This window comes from Sus scrofa, chromosome 2, assembly GCF_000003025.6.
Source record: "Sus scrofa isolate TJ Tabasco breed Duroc chromosome 2, Sscrofa11.1, whole genome shotgun sequence".
NCBI lineage: Eukaryota > Metazoa > Chordata > Mammalia > Artiodactyla > Suidae > Sus > Sus scrofa.
Window position 1 is genome coordinate 74,202,391 of NC_010444.4, and position 18,876 is coordinate 74,221,266.

The following is an 18,876-nucleotide window of genomic DNA, read 5'->3' on the forward strand; positions in this document are numbered from 1 at the left end:
AGGATCCAGTGTTGCCGTGAGCTGTGGGGTAGGTCACAGACGTGGCTTGGATCCCATGTTGCTGTGGCCGTGGTGTTGGACGGCAGCTGTAGCTCTGACTCGACCCCTAGCCTGGGAACCTCCATATGCCATGGGTGCGGCCTTAAAAAAAAAAAATTAAACATAATCTTGGCTAGTGCCTACCTGGTTGGGCATGCAGTGCTAGGGGTCCCCACTTCCCTTGGCTGCTGGAGATGGGTGTGCTGTGTCGCCCCAGGTGCAGGGAACCTCCGGGCACAACTTCTGCCTGTGGACCTCGGGGCGGAGCTGGCCACGCCCAGCAGAGGGTGAGCACTCCCCGGCAGACCTCTTCTGCTCCCCGTGATTGGCTTTGCAGCTCAGTGAACTTAAAAAAAAACAAAAAGCAAAAAAAAAAAAAAAAAAAAACCACCACAGGCAAACAAATAGATAACTAACTGAAATCCCCAGCCACTCAGGGGGCTGGGTCTCCTAGCAGTGGGGGCTGGGAGTCTGACCCCCCCCACCACTTGACTGTCAGCCTGGCTCTGCCTGTGGGGGGAAGGAACCGTGTGACTCTGAAGCAGGTCTTCACTAGTCAGAATCACTGTGCTGCTGGTGGTCTGAGGCCTCTCCATGGCTGTCACTCACCTGTCCCTCCCTTGTGTCACAGAGGAGCCAGGTGATGCTGTGGCCCTGCCCATCAGAGAAGAAAGTGGCCAGGGGCACGGGGTTCTGGCTCGGGGCCACAATGCTGCTGCCGTAGGAGCCTTCCCAAGGGAAAGCACAAGACAGCTGCTCTCAGAGCCAGTAACAACTAAGGAGGACCTCAGGCCCAAGATACTTGGGGGAGGGACCAGCAGCCTCAACAGTCAAGTGCACACAGTCTGCATCACCTCTTGTGAAGCTCTGGAGCACATGTGTCCACGGGGAGGCTCATCCCCACCAAGCACAGGCACCTGCAGGTCTCAACAGGGCCTAGGAGATGACTGCCCAGGGCCTCTTGCAAAAACCAGGCAGCCGGACCCAGGCAGAAGCAACAGTGGGCCCGGAGCCCTAAGGCCTGTGAGGGTCACACCCCAGCCAGCCTGGCATCAATCACATACCACTTCTGAGTGCTGGGCACCAGCAAGGAGGCAGAGCAGGGAGTGCAGTGTGCTGGGAGACAGCAGGGCATTTCTGAATGTAGCTTTCTGCTGAGTGAAGCCAGCTGGCCTCAGGACTTTTGGCCATGATGAGGGGCTGGACCAAGCCATTTGGGCTGCAGAAACCAACCTCTGCCACCCCTGCTGGTCTGTGGTCTGCCAACTGGCTGTGGGCAAGTGACATTTTTGTGTGCAGCTTCCATTCAAAAGGCAGACAACCTTGGCAGGTGAGAGAAAACTGTCAAATGTTTTTATTTACATAATTCTATAGTGCCCCTTGTTTGTTTTTTTTAATTAAACCTCAAATGTATAAAAGAGTCAAGACAGGCTGGCTAGCCCAGCAGGGAACAAGTACAAAGCCATATCACATGGATATTATTCAATCAGCAGAGCAAAGGATTTCATTTTGGGCTTCATGACATAACCAGAATGCATGTTTGTACTCAAATTTGAAGATCTGTTTCTTGACCTGAGATAAGAGGGTAAGTTTGCCTTAGGAATGGAGGGCAGAGAGAGATAGGAACCACTGGCTCTTGGGTGAAAGCCTTTGGCTTTTGCAGGGCAGCGGAAACCAAACAGAGACACTGCCCTGAATCTGGGGTCCTAATCTATCAGCCAGCCCAGCATGCCATGGAGAGGCAAAAAGGAGTGGTGGGGACTGTGGCAAAGATGGGCAACCTCTATGCAGCTTCACCAGCAGGCAGTGGAGGCAAGTTTTCTAGAGGAACTTCCATTGTAGATTGGCAGGGGTAATTTCCTTGGTTTTAAGTTTTGGCAACTAATTCTAAATGCCTCAAACACGGATGGGGCCAAGCAAACCCATCTTCTCACCTAATAAGGCCTGCAGGCCTCCTGTTTGCAACCTCTGCCCTTAAACAGACCAGGTTCTGCAAGAACAGTCATGGGACGTTGTTCCCCGCTCCCCTGAGGGTGACCAGAGTAACCTTCCCACCCTGATGTGGTCAGACCTGCAGCTGTATCTTGTAATCGTCTAAAATCCATGCCCACTTCTGACAAATAAATCACAGATACTCTCCCATACCCCCATGTGCCCCCTCCATGCCCCAAGTTAAGAATCACCACCTCAGGAGGAGTTCCTGTCATGGAGCGGCAGAAACGAATCCAACTAGGAACCATGAGGTTGCAGGTTCAATCCTTGGCCTTGCTCAGCGGGTTAAGAATCCGGCATTGCCATGAGCTGTGGTGTAGTTGGCAGACGCGGCTCAGATTCCGGGTTGCTGAGGCTCTGGCGTAGGCCAGCAGCAACAGCTCCAATTAGACCCCTACCTGGGAACCTCCATATGCCACGGGTGCAGCCCTCAAAAGACAAGAAAGATAAAAAAAAAAAAAAAAAAAAAAAAAAGGAGTTCCCGTCGTGGTGCAGTGGTTAACGAATCTGACTAGGAACCACGAGGTTGTGGGTTCGATCCCTGGCCTTGCTCAGGGGGTTAAGGATCCAGTGTTGCCGTGAGCTGCAGTGTAGGTTGCAGACACAGCTCGGATCCTGCATTGCTGTGGCTCTGGCATAAGCCAGCAGCAAAAGCTCTAATTAGACCCCTAGCCTGGGAACCTCCATATGCGGTGGGAGCAGCCCTAGAAAAGACAAAAAGACAAAAAAAAAAAAAAAAGAATCACCACTTCAGCTGGGTGTCACCAAAGCCAGGATTTGCAGAGCTTTGTTTCTAAGGCCTGTCCTAGAAAAACAATTGTGTTTGTTTTCCAAATATGAAATGATCGTTTAAAAATATGCCCACATCTCAGATGGATTCTCCCTGGTGCCCTGCATGGGGCAAGTGGAGGGGGGCCTCTATCCCCTCCCACGAGGAGTCAGGATTGTGATGCCAACCAAAGGGAGGAGGCACCCTCACCCAGACGCCTGCACCCACCACAGCCCACACCATGGCCCCCTGGGCTCATTTCCTGGGCTGTGGAACAAAGTGCCCCAGCCTGGGTGGCTGAAACAAGGGAAGCTTGTTCACTCTCAGCTCTGGAGGCCAGAAGTCTGAAATCAAGGCATTGGCCAGGCTGGTTCCCTCTGAGTGTTGTTCCAGGCTCTCTCCCAGCTTCTACTGGTTGCTGGCCATCCTTGACATTCCTTGTCTCCTTGACACATCCCTCCAATTTCTGCCTCCATCTTCACATAGCATTCTCCTCTGTGTCTGAGTCCAAATGTCCCCTTCTTACAGGGACACCAGTCACAGTGGCTTAGGGGCCCACCCTGCTCCAGTATGAACTCATCTTAACTAATTACATCTGCAATCACCCTCTTTCCAAATTAGGTCATAATCAGTGGGCCCAGTGGTTAGGATTTCAACAGAAGAACTTGGGGGCAAGGACATAGCTCACTCCATAACATCCCCTTTCTCCTGGTCCCTCATGACCCTTTCTGTAGGAATGAAAAAGCCCAGGCAATAACATTAAAGTGGGAAGCCACCAGCTTTCAGAGACACCGAGTGATTTGAGGGGTACAGATGGGTCACTCAAGGGTCACTGTTCAGAGGGTGCACCCGAGGGACAGGGGTCTCCAGGTGTGCGGGGAGGCCGCTGGCGCAGGCAGGCTGTGCCCGGCTCCAGGCTGAGTTCTCCCCATGTAGATTGGGCCGGAGCCGAGGTGACCTGAGTTCCCCAAGAAGGTACAGGTCACCCGTGTGTGTACGTGTGGGAAGGGGTTGGGGGGAAGTTGGCCAGAGTCAAACTGGGAGAAAAGAAGTTAAAAAAGCCCGCAAGCCCCGCCCCCAGCGGGAAGACCCAGGTCGGAGGTCAGATGCTGCCCTCGTCCAGCATCCTGGTGAGACCCTCGCAGATCCTGCGCAGGTGGGAGCGGTAGGGCTCGGCGGGGCCGTAAAGCGCGGCCAGGAAGTCGCAATCCGCAAAGTGGCCGAACACATGGTTGATGCGGCCGTGGGACTTGGCGGTCAGGTGCGCGCCCGCGGCCTGGTGCAGCAGGTCCCGGCACTCGAGCAGTGAGGCGGCCAGCACGCGCCGGTCGAAGGTGAAGTCCACCTGGTGAAAGCTGACAGCGGTCATGGCCAAGCGGCGCGCCTGCTGGCGGAAGCTCTGCAGCCGCGCCAGCTCCTCAGCGCCCAGCTGCCCACCGCGGAGCAGGACGCCCAGCTTCACGGCCACCTTGACCAGGTTCTTGACCACCTTCTGGGCCTCCTTGCGGCTGCGAGTGAACTCCTTGGTGGCGCGGTACAGCTCGTCCAGCACCTCGCTGCTCGTGTCATCGATGAATGCGGCTGCCACCGTCCTTGACGCCATCTTGCTCAGCAGCTTCTTCTGGGCCTGCAGGGCCAGGCTCTTGGTGCTGAAGGTGTCCATCCGCCCTGCCGGGGAGAGACAGACAAGCCGGCCGTCAGGTGCGCACGGCCCGGCCTCCAGGGCCTAACCTGGGCGTGCCACTAACGTTGGTGACCACCGTCTTCCCAATCCGGGAAATGGGCGCCCGCCAATAGCCTATCTCCAGGGGAGTCTATGGACTCCTGAGTGCTCATTCCACAGACCTACTCTGCGTGTCAGGACTGGGTGTGTGTGGCAGACCAGTGAGCCCCCCAGGAACACGTAGCAAGTGTTATTGTCCGGAAAGCGGCAAGAGCCCATGGTGCAGGCACCCCAGCAGATCGAGGTGGACCGGGCAGGCCTCCTGGAGAAAGGGACAGGTAAGAAAATGGGGACGGCTTCCGCGGGGGGGAGGGGGGGGAGATCTGCGTGCTCCAAGGCCTAGAGGAGGGAAATTCCGTGTAGCTGGAGCACAGAAGGCAAAAACCTACATAGGAAAAGTTTGGAAACAAATAGCATTGAGGAGTTCCCTGCTGGCTCAGCAGGTTTAAGATCTGGTCTTGTCACTGCTATGGCTCCTGTCGGTGTCTGGTGCGGGTTCCATTCCTGACCCAGGACCTTCTATGTGCTGTGGGTGCGGCCAAGGAAAAAAACATACCATTCACACCAAAGATATGATGACCCAAGGGACTCTAAGCGACCTAAGGGAATTTGTTTCTTAAAAAAAAAAAAGGTCAGGTGGGAGTTCCCGTCGTGGCGCAGTGGTTAACAAATCCAACTAGGAACCATGAGGGTTCGATCCCTGGCCTTGCTCAGCGGGTTAAGGATCCGGCATTGCCGTGGGCTGTGCTGTAGGTTAAAGACGCGGCTCGGATCCCCGTGTTGCTGTGGCTCTGGCGTAGGCTGGTGGCTACAGCTCCAATTCGACCCCTAGCCTGGGAACCTCCATATGCCGCGAGAGCGGCCCAAGAAATGGCAAAAAGACCCCCCCCCCCCCAAAAAAAAAAAAAAAAAGGTCAGGTGTTCCCTTCGTGGCTCAGCAGAAATGAATCTGACTAGTATCCATGAGGACACAGGTTCGATCACTGGTCCCACTCAGTGGGTTAAGGATCTGGCGTTGCCATGAGCTGCAGTGTAGGTCGAAGATGCAACTCGGATCTGGATCTGGTGTTGCTGTGGGTTGTGGCATAGGCCGTAGGCCGGTGGCTACAGTTCCAATTCGACCCCTAGGCTGGGAACCTCCATATTCCACGGGTGCGGCCCTAAAAAGACAAAACAAAAACAAAAAAAATGGTCAAAGGAGTTAATGTGTAATGGTGAAATCTGGGTAGGGGGTTCTATTACGGTTTATTACTGTATATCGTATGTTCCCTGTGCTATACAGTAGGACCTTGTTGTTTATCCATCCTATAAATACTAGTTTGCATCCTCTAATCTCAAACTCTCAGTCCATCCCTCCCCTCTTCCCCCCTTTGGCAACCAAAAGTCTATTCTCTGTGTCTGTGGGTCTGATCCCATTTTGTAGATAAGTTCTTCATTTGCATCATATTTTAGATTCCACATATACATGGCATCGTATAGCATTTATTGTTCTCTTCGCTTAGGATGAGAATTTCCAAGTCCATTCATGTTGCTGCAAATGGCATTATTTCATTCTTTTTTATGACTGAGCAATATTCCATTGTATATATGTGCCACATCTTCTTTATCAATTTATCTGTCAGTGGACACTTAGGTTATTTCCAGGTCTTGGCTATTGTAAATAGTGCTGCTATGAATATAGGTGTGCATATATCTTTTCAAATTATAGTTTTTTTTTTGTGATATATGCCCAGGAGTGGGATTGCTGGATCCTGTGACAGCTCTATTTTTAGTTTTTGAGGAACCTCTACACTGTTCTCCACAGTAGCTACACCAGTATACATTCCCACTCACAGTGTAGAAGGGTTCCCTTTCTCTACACCCTCTCCAGCATTTCTTTTCTTTCTTTCTTTTTTTTTTTTTTTTTTGTCTTTTTAGAGCCGCAATCACAGCATATGAATGTTCCCAGGCTAGGTGTCGAATTGGAGCTGTAGCTGCTGGCCTGTGCCATAGCCACAGCAATGTGGGATCCAAGCCATGTCTGCAACCTACACCACAGCTCATGGCAAAGCTGAATCCTTAACCCACTGAATGAGGCCAGGGATTGAACTCGTATCCTCATAGACACTAGTTGGGTTCGTTAACTGCTGAGCCATGACAGGGAACTCTCTCTCCAGCATTTATGTGTAGATTTTATGATGGCCATTTTGACTGGTGCGAGGTGATACCCCCTTGTAGTTTTAATTTATATTTCTTTTTTTTTTTTTTTTTTTTGTCTTTTTGCTATTTCTTTGGGCCGCTCCCGCGGCATATGGAGGTTCCCAGGCCAGGGGTCTAATCGGAGCTGTGGCCACTGGCCTACGCCAGAGCCACAGCAACGCCAGATCCGAGCCGCGTCTGTAATCTACACCACAGCTCACATCAACGCTGGATCCTTAACCCACTGAGCTAGGGCAGGGATTGAACCTGCAACCTCATGGTTCCTAGTCGGATTCGTTAACCACTGCGCCACGACGGGAACTCCTTAATTTATATTTCTGTAATAATTAGGTCATCTTTTCATGTGCCTGTTGACCATCTGTATATCTTCTTGGGAGAAATGTTTGTTTAGATCTTCTGCCCATTTTTTGATTGGGTTGGTTTTTTGTTACTGAGTTGCATGAGCTGTTTGTATATTTTGGAGATTAATGAGCAGAGCCTGATGAATCTCACTACTTGTGGGCCCTGGCACCAGCCCTCAAACCCACTGTATCCTTGCTGTGAGTTGAGAAGGGGCTCAAAGTGAGTTATCACTGGGGGGCCAGCTTATCATCCCCCACCCTCATGCCAAAGTTCCATGAGACAGAGTCCTAGCCCCAACCCCTGGGCTGTTCAGGGTGGAGGAGCCTAGCTACCAATCCTGCCAGCCTCACCAGCCCCGTGAGTTTAGGGTGGATGTCTCTGGGCCCTAAGTCAGTCCCTGAATGAGTCAGGTGGGCAGTGGCCTGGGTGGGGGTTCCCCAGGGCCATTTGTGGGGTTTCTGGAAACCCATTGCTCCAGTGATTCCTCTGACACAGAAACACTGACTTGCAATAGCTTCCACCTAGGAAAGGGCCTGGAAGGTGCCCAAGGTGAATGGCAGGCCAGCTCTCTAGTGACCAGGGCTCCAACTGCAGGAGGCTGGACCTCCGTCTGTCCCTTAAATCTATCTCCTTTTGTCCTTCTTGCCATAACAGTCTTCCAGATTCTCCAGGCTCTGGAGCTTCCTCCAGCACCAGAATTCTTCCTAAAGTGCACATCTGGGCTTGGCCCTTCCCTTCTAAGAACCAGCTAGCAGCTCCTCATGGCTCCCACAGCCAAGCCCCACACCTCAGTCCAGCCCCTGCACTTCCCTGGTAAACTCCTATACATCCCCCAACACCTTGGCCCCCAAACCGTTGCCTCTTCCTTGGTGGACTCATAAACATCCCCCAAAGCCCTGACCCCTAAGTCCCCGCCTCTCCCCCTTGCAGTTTCATCCCTCAACTCAGCCTGGATACCACTTTCTCTCGGAAACCATAGCTGAACAGCCACACTGACCATGAGGCACCTCCTGTAAGCCACATAACACCTCCAGGTCCCCCCATCACTGCCCTGTTCCCCTGGCTTAGCTTCCTCAGTGGTCTGCCTCACAGCAGGCCATGGTAGAGATAATGGGCCTCATCCCTTGTCCGTGGTGTCTTTGGAGACTTGAGAAACATCTGCCTGCTGAATGAATGAGGGAGCCCGAGACCCACCCCCAGCCCTCCTCACCCACTGCTGCTCCAGACTCTGGTCAGAATCTGCCCCCACTGCAGCTGTAGGCCAGCCAGACCAGGAATGCCACATGGGCACCCACTCAACCCCAGGAACCCCCACAAAGCCTATCTTTGTGTAAACTCAGACCCCGGGAGAAGTCCCAAGCCTCAGCCGCCCTCTCCCAGCCCACAGAGGTCAGGGCGGGCCTGGAGATTAATGAACCAGTCTTCCCTGCCCCCTGTACCAGCCCTGGACCCTGTACACAGGCTGGGGCCAGAGCAAGGGTGCAGTTGACTCAGCGCCGCGTGGCAGGGCCTGCGCCAGCAGCATGTGCCCATTTCATCGTGTTTACCTGGTACTGAGCTGGTTGCCCATTTGCAGAAGAAATTACATAGGCTCAGAGAGGCTGAGCCATTTCCCCAAGGCCACACAGCAGCACAGGGACTGCCTGCCCCCAGCACCTCTGCACACCTAACTCCCTCTGCCTTCCCTATCTGATGCCTGCTAGTTGCCCTGAGTCCTGGGGGCTGGGAGCTGTCCCCCATGACAAAATATTTAGGGCCTGCTCCTGGCTCTGACCACTTGGTCCAGCAACATAGCTTCCCTGTGCCTCAGTTTACCCACCTGTAAAATGGAAGACGATGACTGTTAGGTCAGAGAACTAACTCCATCCTGGGACAGAAGTTTGTGACTAGCCTGTTCCCCATGCTCTGAGCCTTCCCTGGGCAAGAGGCTGGGTGCCACTAAAATTCCACCATTCAAGCCCTATACCATTCAGCTCCCTGAATGTATAGACCAATTTCTCTGTGAAGTTCTCTGGAAAAAAGAGCAGCAGCAAGGGACACCCGTGCCTCTCACTATATTCTCTAAAATATGCTGTGCCTGTCGTGGCATAGCAGAAACGAATCTGACCAGGAACCATGAGGTTTCCGGTTCCATCCCTGGCCTCGCTCAGTGGGTTAAGGATCCGGCGTTGCCATGAGCTGCAGTGTAGGTTGCAGACGTGGCTTGGATCTGGTGTTGCTGCAGCTGTGGCATAGGCCAGCAGCTACAGCTTCGGTTCGACCCCTAGCTTGGGAACCTCCATATGCCACAGGTGTGGCCCTAAAAAGACAAAAGACAAAAAAAATGAAATCTTCTATTCCATTCCCTCTACCTGCACCCCTCCTCCCCATCACTCATCCCTTAAACTCCTGCTCCTCATTCAAGTCCCAGCATTACTGTCACCTCCTCCTGGAAGACTTCCCAGATGCCCCAGCCTGGGCCAGGTGCCCCCTCGGTTCCCATAGCACCTGAGCATCCTCCATCACGGCCCTGACTTTGGTTTCAGTGCCCGTTTCCCTGGCCTGATGATGTGGGCAGGGGCTGCATCTTTCTTGTTCACATCATGTCTGTGGTGGTCAGCCCAGCGCCTGGTACATAGCAGGTACCCCGTAAGTGTTTGTCGAGTGCACAAGGGAAAGGATGGGCTGCAAACATTGGAACCCAAAGAGAACTCCCAACACCTGGAGCCCAAGGACCCTGGAGCCTAAGTCTTTCTGCCTGTTCAGTTGCTCTTTGACCCTAGGCAGGGTCTGGGCCTTGACCTTCCCATCTGCAAGTCTGCATGTTGGTTCGGGGGAAGCTGGTCCTGTTTACCAGAGTCAGGAAGAGCCTGGGCCCTCAGCAGCAGCACCGCCCTGCCCCCACCCTGCCAAGCACAGAGGGAAAAGGGGTGGGAGTGGGTGCAGCTGTGGCCTCCCCTTTGGGCTCCACACTCCTAGCCCCTCGGGCCCGCTCCAGACCTGTGGCACCTGGACCAGGCCAGCTGCATGGCTCCTCACACCTCCTCCCTCACCCATTGTTCTACCAGAAACACCCCCTTCCAAGCAGCCACACAAGGAGATGACTGCTGTCCCAAGGGAGCACACTGGGGACCAAAATAATCCCCAGACTTCCTTCCTGCCAGCCGCACTCATCCAGGTCCAAGGGCAGGCAGGCCAGGAGGGGCTGGGCTGCACCACGTCAGCCCTTTGGGGCAGGGCCTTCCCAGACTGCTGAGGTTCCCAGTGTCCAGATGGCCAGTGTCCCTGGCCACCAAATGCCAGAATACTCCACTGTCATCACAAGCCGGAAAAGTCCACTAACATACAAAGGCTCGGCTGGAACACTTAGTTGCTCAGAGAGCACTTATGGAGCGCTAGCTGTGTCCCAGGCACTGAGGATATAGCAGTGACCAAGAGAGATCATACATTCATACAAAAACTTATACACACACATAGCCCCAAGGTAGAAACAGCCCAAACAGTCCCTGCCTTTCAAGAGGTCCCAGCCTTCTAGACCCCATGCCACCTCCCTATTACAAAAGAACTTGCCCCCATTTCCCTGAAACACAGTCTGCAGGCAGTGTCATCTACCTCCATCCACTGGTATAAAAGTACAATTTACAGAGGGTGATAAAGGTGAGAGGGATTGTACAGGGAAGAGTTCCGGAATGTTTCATGTCCTATGTGTCGATCTGGGTCTACATGAATGTAAAAAGTCATTGAGCTAGATGGTTACAAAGCAATGTAAATACCCTAAAACCCAGCAGATTGGAAACTTTCAAAGTGTGAACTTTATGGCAAGTGAATTATATCTCAATTAAAAATGTCTGCCATTTCTCCAAAGAAGATATGTAAATGGCCGATAAGAAGGCGAAAAGATGCTCGACATCATCGGCGACTAGAAAAACAGAAGCCAAAAATCATAACGATCCATCACCTCACCCCTACTAGGAAGTTTGTTACCAAAGAGACAGACGAGACCAAGGGCTGGCAAGGATGGGAGAAACTGGGGTCCTCATACACAGCTGAAAAGAAGGGAAAATGGTGCAACCACAATGGAAAACAGATTTTTGGAAGTTCTTCAAACACACAGTTACCACGTGACCCAGCAATTCCACTCCTGAGCATCTGCCCTCCAGAAATGCAAATATACCTTCATACAAAAACTTATACACACACATAGCCCCAAGGTAGAAACAGCCCAAACAGCCATCAACAGATAAATGGACAAACAAAACATGGTGCATCCACACACTGGAATATTATACTGTCATAAAAAGGAATAAGGTACTGATAGTTGCTACAATGAGGATGGACCTTGGAAACATGATGCTCAGAGAAGCCAGACACAAAAGGGCACCGTGTCTGATGACATTTATTTATTTATTTGTCTTTTTAGGGCCGCACCTCTGGCATATAGAGGTTCCCAGGCTAGGTGTCTAATTGGAGATGTAGCTGCCAGTCCACACCAGAGCCACAGCAGTGCCAGATCTGAGCCACGTCTGCGACCTACACCACGGCTCACAGCAACGCTGGATCCTCAACACACTAGGAGAGGCCAGGGATCAAACCTGCATCCTCATGGATACTAGTTGGGCTCTTAACCTGATGAGCTACAACAGGAACTCCAATACATATTTGATTAAATAGAATTTCCCTCCTTAAAAGCTCAGGCCCACTGCACTTGATAATGGAGTGAATCTGTCAGAGGCTTTCCCCATACAGGGCATTGGGGTTAACATGTGGCCACAAATTCCTATAAAAAAGAGCTCCAGGAAGTTCCCATGTGTCACAGGTTAAGGATCTGGTGTTGCAGTAGCTGTGGCGCAGGTTGCAGCCATAGTGCAGGTTCATTCCCTGGCCCAGGGACTTCCAGTTGCCTTGGGTACAGCCAAAAAACCAAAACAAAAAAACAAAAAAAGAGCTCCATCTTCCCTTGATTTACCCAGAAGTTGTGTTTCAGGAACATGCACTGAATATTAAAACCCTAGTCATCGGTTTATGTTTCTGGCAGGACATTAGGAAGCTGTCAGGGCTGAGAGGCTGCCTTGAGCATGGCTGGACATGTAGTATCCCTGGTCCCTGTCCCCTAAATGCTAAGCACATCCTGTTATTATCAGAAGTGGGAAAACTCTCCAAATTTCCAAAGTGGCTGCCTAAGAAGTGTCACCCTTGCTGGAAGGAGAAGGCACCAGGAGCCAGTGAACATGGAAATAAATTAGATAATTTCAGGGACGGTAAGGCCTGAGGACAGGGGGGCAGTGACAACTGGGGACAGCAGGTGACTTTGGCCAGGTGGTCAGGAAAGCCTTTCTGAGGTGGAGCCCCTGGAGTTGGGACTGAAAGGAAAGGGTCTGGGGTGGTGTGAGCCAGGTAGCAGGAAGAGCTGGTGCAAAGACCCTGGGGCAGATGGGTCAAAGACTGAAGGCCAATCCACAGGCCCCATAAAAGCCACTGTCTAGGCCCTCCCACAGCCCTGGGGCCTCCCCATCATGACTCCAGGTGAGCCTCAGTCCCTGGGGGCAGCTTTCCCATCTGTGAAATGGGTGTCTATTTGCTGAATCCCTGGCTCTGCTGACTCCTGCCCTACCCCCACATTCAGCAGAACCCCGGCCCTCTATCCCTACCTCAGACTTTCACCCTCTGCCAACCCCACTTCGTCTTTTCCCTCTGACCTTTGTCCCGTCCCCATTTTGGACACTCCATCTTCCCAAGTGGCTACAAACACACTGGGCGAGGCCAGGGATCAAACCTGCATCCTCATGGATACTAGTCAAGCTCTTAGCCTGATGAGCCACAACAGGAACTCCAGTACATGTTTGATTAAATAGAATTTCCCTCCTTAAAAGCTCAGGCCCACAGGACCTGATAATGGAGCCTCAAGTTGCTCTAGATATGACAGCATCCTTCACTTGCCCGGGCAAAGGCAGGGAGGCAGGACCATATCTGAGCCGACCCCAGGGAAAGGGGACACGGCAGTGGATGGCAGTGGCCCGGTGGACCCTGTTCTTCCTGATCCCTTCAGTCCCCAAACCCTGGAGCAGGGCCAGCTTCTCCCATCATATCACCGGCCTCCCCTCCTTACAGTCTCTCCTTTCCTTGTCTCTGTGGCACGCTGGGCATGGTCCAGCCTTAGGGCCTCTGCCCAGACCCTCCAGGTTGGGAAGCCCAGGTGGGGAGACCCTGCCCACTGCCCCCCACCCAACCCAAGCTGAGCACACGGCAACCCAGGTCGCAGCCGGGCCCCTCAACCCACACAGTCCTGGTCCTGGGCGCTGTGTGTGGGGGTGATGGGGGTTCCACAGGGCAGGAAATCCTGCTTCCCAGGGTCCCCATTGCCCCAGGTGTGCCATGAATGCTGCATCCCATCCAGTTAGCCATGTGCTAGAAAATTCTCAACCATCAGCCCTCCAGGAAAAATGAATGTAGGCACATTGGTACATACATATGTTTATCACAAATGTTCCTGACATAAGGGATGTGTGCCATGCAGCTTATAGACATAAGGAAGTAGATAGTAAACCTTTCTGGAAACTCCACACAACCAACTGATGCTCATTAAATGTTCTGAGTTTTGCCAAACTGGTACCAACAGCCTGATCTATACTTGCGACAGACAAACGAGCAGTTCTGACATGGATGTCACTGGATAGTTCCTCTTTCTCTCTCTCTTTTTTTTCCCATGCCCATGGCATGTGGAAGTTCCTGGGCCAGGGACTGAACCCTTGTGACAGCAGCAATCCAAGCTGCTGCAGTGACAATGCCAGATCCTTAACCCACTGCACCACAGAACTCCCTGGGTGATATCTTATATGAACAAGGAGAATTCAGATTTCACTCATGCCTTCATCCTCTAAGTGAGCAACTTCTTTGCCAAATCAGATGTCAGTACTCAAAGAATTGTTCCTCAGTGGTTTTGTGCTGTTCACAAGGAAGCATCTAGAGACATACCACCCTTTACAACTTAATTTTCATTGTTGACATTTCCTAAAATTATCCCAGGGGGTGGTGAACTCTGGCCCACCGCCTGTTTTTGTAAATAAAGTTTTATTGGCACATGGCCACACACACCCATTCATGTACATGTTGGAGCACAGCCTTGACTAGAAGCAACAAAGGCCATATGGCTCATAAAGCCAATCATATTTACTATCTGGCCCATTATAGAAAAAGGCTGGCCAACCTCTGGATTAGATGATCAACAGAGCAATATATCAAGCCCTGATCTGTGGCATTTGCCAATTTCCATGGTGTAAATTCTCCCACCACAGCCAATTTCAAGCTTCCAGCTTGAACATGGAGTTGGGAAGAACTGCTCACCATTTCCATCAAAAAAATAACCTCAAGAGCATCGCAAAAAGCAGTAAAATAAACCAGAAGTTGGGATTTTTGATGATTTATGTCCTAGGCTTTTTTATAATGTGTTGAAGTATGTAAGTCACTTATGATAAAATTCACCCTTCCAAAGTGTACAATTCAGTGGTTTTTATATATTCACAGAGCTGGGTAACCATCACCACTGTTTAATTCTAGAATATTCCATCACCCCCAAAAGAAATCCCATCCACATTAGCAGTCCTTCCCCATCCCTCAACCCCAGCCCCTTGGCAACAGCTAATCTACTTTCTGCCTCTATGGATTTGCCTATTTTTCATATAAAAAGCATCACACACTGTGTGATTGTGTCTGACTTCTCCCACTGAGCATCATGTTTTCAAGATTCATCCATGTTGTAGCAAGTGCTAGTCACTCCTTTTATAGCTGAATGATAGTCCATACCTTTGTTTTAAATATAATGTATTTGTAAATTTAGCCTGTCATTTAAAAAAAATGGATTTTTTTCTTCTACTTGTATTGATAATCTATCATTTGAAATAATGGTGATGTTAACAAAAGCGGATCACAAAATTCCTGACAACATAGCAAGTGGCTCTCGTGAGCCAGGGGGTGAGCTGGCTCTGGCATGTCTCTGGTCCATGGAGCAGCCCAGCCTCCGCATGAATTCTTCATGCCCCAGTGAAGGGTGTCAATAATTGATGGGCCCATTCAGCAAGACCAAGCCGGCCCTCCTCTCCTCTCTCAGCCCACCCCAGGGTGGCCCACTGTGGGAGATGCCCCCACGGCCCTTGTCCCCTGCACTGTACCCTCTGCCAACATCAGGGCACCCGCTGCTTCGGGCTCTTTATCAAACCTCACTCAAGTCTCCCAGTCGGTGCTCAGTTTGATATGGCCAAAGGGGAGGGGGGAGGACCTGCGTGTCTGAGGTGGGGGGTGGATACCAGCAGTCCTCAAACCTGGGTCCCCAGAGCCCTTGGGGGCCATCCCAAGCACGGTCTGGCTGCCTGCCAGGCTGCAGTGGGAGCTGGGATAGTGGGTGTAGGCAAAAATGAATATTTGGAAACCATGGCCCAACCCACTGCAGAGAAAGACAGGCTGGGACTAGGCTGAGCAAAAGATTTTTAACAAAAGGTAGAGGAGGCTTGGGTCACTCAGCAGGAATGTGGATGCAGCCCCTAAATGAGTCTGGGCTTCACCCACTTCTCACCTCTTGCTTAGCCTCCATGCCTGTCACCTGGCTCTTGCCCTCACCCCCTACAGTCTGTCTTCTCTGGAGCAGCCACCAGAGGGTACCAGTGAGCACCTAAGTCAGGCCCTGGACCTCTGCCCACAGCCCTCCAGGCATCCCAACTTCCTCCAGGTAGAAGCCCAAGACCTCCCAGTGGCCCACAGGCCCTGCACTGCCTGCCCCTGGACACTACCAGCCCCCACCTCCTCCCTCTCTCCCCCTTGCTCGCTCTGCTCCAGCCATGTGGCCTCCTGGCTGTTCTTCCAACACACCAGGCATGGTGCTGCCCAGGGCCTTTGCATGAGCTGTCCCCATTGCCTGGATTGCTTTTCCCCCAAAGTCTCCACACGGCTGTTTTTTTCTAGTCTGTGAGCTTCAGTTCAGATGTCACCTCCTTAAAAGGCTCTTCCAGATCCCCCATCTTAACTAAATTCCCTATCCGTCTGTCTCCATTTTTTTCATACAATTACAATTAAGCCTAATGGCTTTTCTGGATGAATGTCTATCTCTCCCAACTCCCGTCTGTGAGCTGAGTTGGGGTGAGGAGAGACACCAGATTAACCTTGGTCATTGCAGGGTCCTGCACCATGCTTGGCACACAGTAGTGCTCAGAACCTGTTTGTTGAATGAATAGATTCCTTCAACCTCCCAGCACCAGAGGGGCACAGAGTCAGAGATCTTCTCCAAGGGTTCCAATGTCCAGCCAGGGAAACTGAGGCCCAGAGAGAGACAGATATCGCAAGATCACATAGCAGCACAGCACAAACAGTTCTGGAAGCCCCCCTCCCCCCAGGTAGACATTCCCCAAACTCCACTACCCCATTGGACAGAAGGGGAAACTGAGGATGGAGCCTCAGAAGATCCCAAGGACTCAGCCAGAGGTGCCGCTGTGAAAGCTCAGGTGGCAGGATTCTAGGGAAAGTGGTCTCATGGAGGGGTGGGTAGGGGAGATTCTGGGGTAAAAGCCCAAGTTCTCTGATACTGGGCCCAGTCCTGCCCGTTTCTACATCCCCACCTCTCAGCCCTTAGTACCTGGGGCTGAACCTGCACCAGCATGAGTCAATTATGCAACATCTGCCTCTGGGGCTGTTTCCATGACAATAGCTCGAGTTTTGTCCTACGTACCCTCTTGTGGCCCAAGTTAACAGTCAGGGGACACTGAGTCCTCCTGAACCTACCACATTGGATCACCAAGCATCCAAAAGGTCCCTCACCTGCCCAGGCCTCACCTGACCTGCCCAAGGCCACACAGTGGGAGAGGAAACTGTGGGGCCTCCAGTCTGTACCTACTTGACTGGTCTCTTTGCTTAGGGACCACCTACCTCCCATCCAAGTGGGGTTTGGGCCCCCAACCTGCCCCTGCAGTGGTCTGGGCACTCACCCACAACCGGCGTCCCAGGCCACCAAGGCTGCCAAGAGAAGCTCAGCCCAGGTGTTTGTATGGCTGGGGTGACAGCTCTTTGTTCTGGTTTCCATAGGTACAGCGTCCCTGGGCCTGCCCTTCCTCGGCCCCTCCCAGATGCCCAGCCCTAGCCTTGCCAGTCCCTTGGCCCGGCCCATGTAGACAACCTGTTGTGTTTTAAAGTTGGCGCCTGTGCACCTGGCATGGCGATAGAGGAAACAGCCCACGCAAAGGCCCTGAGGCAGGACTGTGCCTGGTGTATTGGTGGAATGTGGAGGCTGGTATGGCTGGAGCAGAGTGGGGTGAGGGGGAAAGCTGGAGGAGGTGGGGGCCAGGAGGAGACATGCAGGTCCACATTCCTGCAGTTAATCCTGGAAGCTGCCCTTACCCCTCGGGAGTTATGTCCCTCCGACAGGAAACTGAGGCTGGGAGGTTCGAATCACTTGTTCAAGGTACCATCGTGAAAATGGCAGAGCAGACCCAGGTTTGTCTCATTCCAAAGTCTGAGCTCCCCAACCACTGGGCTAAACTACCCTGGCCCTGGCTGTAGCACCCCAGGGCATTCACCTCTCCCCCCTGCTCAGGAAGTAACAGAGGCCTGTTTACAGGCAGGGCTGCCCTCCTCCAGGCAGGCCCCCCGGAATAGAGGAGGTGGTGATGCATGCAGATCTGGGTCAGGTCAACTGCCAGTTACCTCAGTGATGAAGGTCCCAATTCACAGCTGGCAAAACTAAGGCCATGGCTTCAGGCCATTGGGGAGCTCCAAGGTGGCCAGTTCGGGTGGGTCTGACCCTGGCTCTCAGCTGCCAGGACCAGCCGGAAGTCCCACTCATTGTCACCTCCACGCCTTTGGCCTGGCTGCCCACCACCTGGAATGCCCTCCTAGCTCTGGAATCTAGCCCTAGCACCTGGTGCCCTGCACTGTGAAAGGGGCAGAGTCCATCAGAGTCCTCGTGTTGGGGGGAGGAGGGTGCTGGTCCCAGAGCACCACCCCATGCCGTGGGGGTCAGTTCAGACCCGGTCTGCTACCGCCTAGCCCACACAGCAAGAGAGTGACAGAGACAGCAGGAAAGGGAGAAATGGGGAGGGAAACTGAGGCAGGAATACAGTTAGAAAGGGGGGTGCAGGAGCATGGGGGGGAGAGAAACAGAGAAGACAAGTGGCCCCCGAGATTCTCCCAGATGGGGGTGCCCTGGCACCTCTCGCTCACCTGCTCTCTGGGACCCTGTCGTCGGTCCGACCGTCGGGGCTCTGTTCGGCCGCCTCCGAGGGGCCGTTTCTGTAGCCGCGAGACTCGTGCCTGAAGACTGGGGCTCGGCGGGGCGGGGCAGGAAGCTTGGCCCCGCCCCCCTCTGGGCGGCCCCCGCCCCCGCCCCACCCGCGCGGAGAGGACCAAAGAGGGGCCGGGCCGGATCCGGGGAAACGTGGGCTCAGCCAATGGTAGTGCGGGCGGTGTACGAAGAGTCCAGTGGGAGCAGGTCGCTGCGCGGGAGGGGTAGGGCCAGGCGGCTGGGCTCGGGACTGGTGGGGGGAATTCCTCCGGAATCACGAAGAAGGCCGGATGCCGGGGGCCAGGCTAATCCTGAGCCCAGTCAAAGAAAGAAGAGGAAGGAGACTTAAGAGTCAAAAACAGAGAGAGATAGGGGGTCAGGGAGAGAAAGAGAGCTAAAATAAACTGAACAGCCACGCGACCCTTGGAAAGTCCCTTCTTCCTCCCACCCCATCCCCGACTAAGTTTAAAGTATGGCCCCGGGGAACCTTTTATATCAGAAGGACCTGGGAGCCCCTTTAAAATGCATATTCCTGAATCTGACCTGAGGTTGAAGATAAATCTTTCTGGGTTG

The 18,876-nt window shown here is 52.9% G+C and overlaps 1 protein-coding gene across 3 annotated transcripts; it reads right to left on the minus strand.

The window, feature by feature from the left end:
* Positions 1,363-18,421, minus strand: TNFAIP8L1 (TNF alpha induced protein 8 like 1). 3 transcript variants are annotated; one of them, XM_021084049.1, is made up of 2 exons: positions 18,243-18,421; positions 1,363-4,468 (listed from the first exon to the last, which is right to left on the minus strand). In XM_021084049.1, exon 2 carries the CDS (start codon positions 4,461-4,463, stop codon positions 3,903-3,905), a length of 561 nt encoding a protein of 186 aa, XP_020939708.1. In that variant the 5' UTR covers positions 4,464-4,468; positions 18,243-18,421; the 3' UTR covers positions 1,363-3,902. The 3 variants fall into 3 exon arrangements, with proteins under 3 accessions (XP_020939708.1, XP_020939709.1, XP_020939707.1); XM_021084050.1 differs by lacking the exon at positions 18,243-18,421 and adding an exon at positions 17,012-17,171; XM_021084048.1 differs by lacking the exon at positions 18,243-18,421 and adding an exon at positions 16,953-17,013.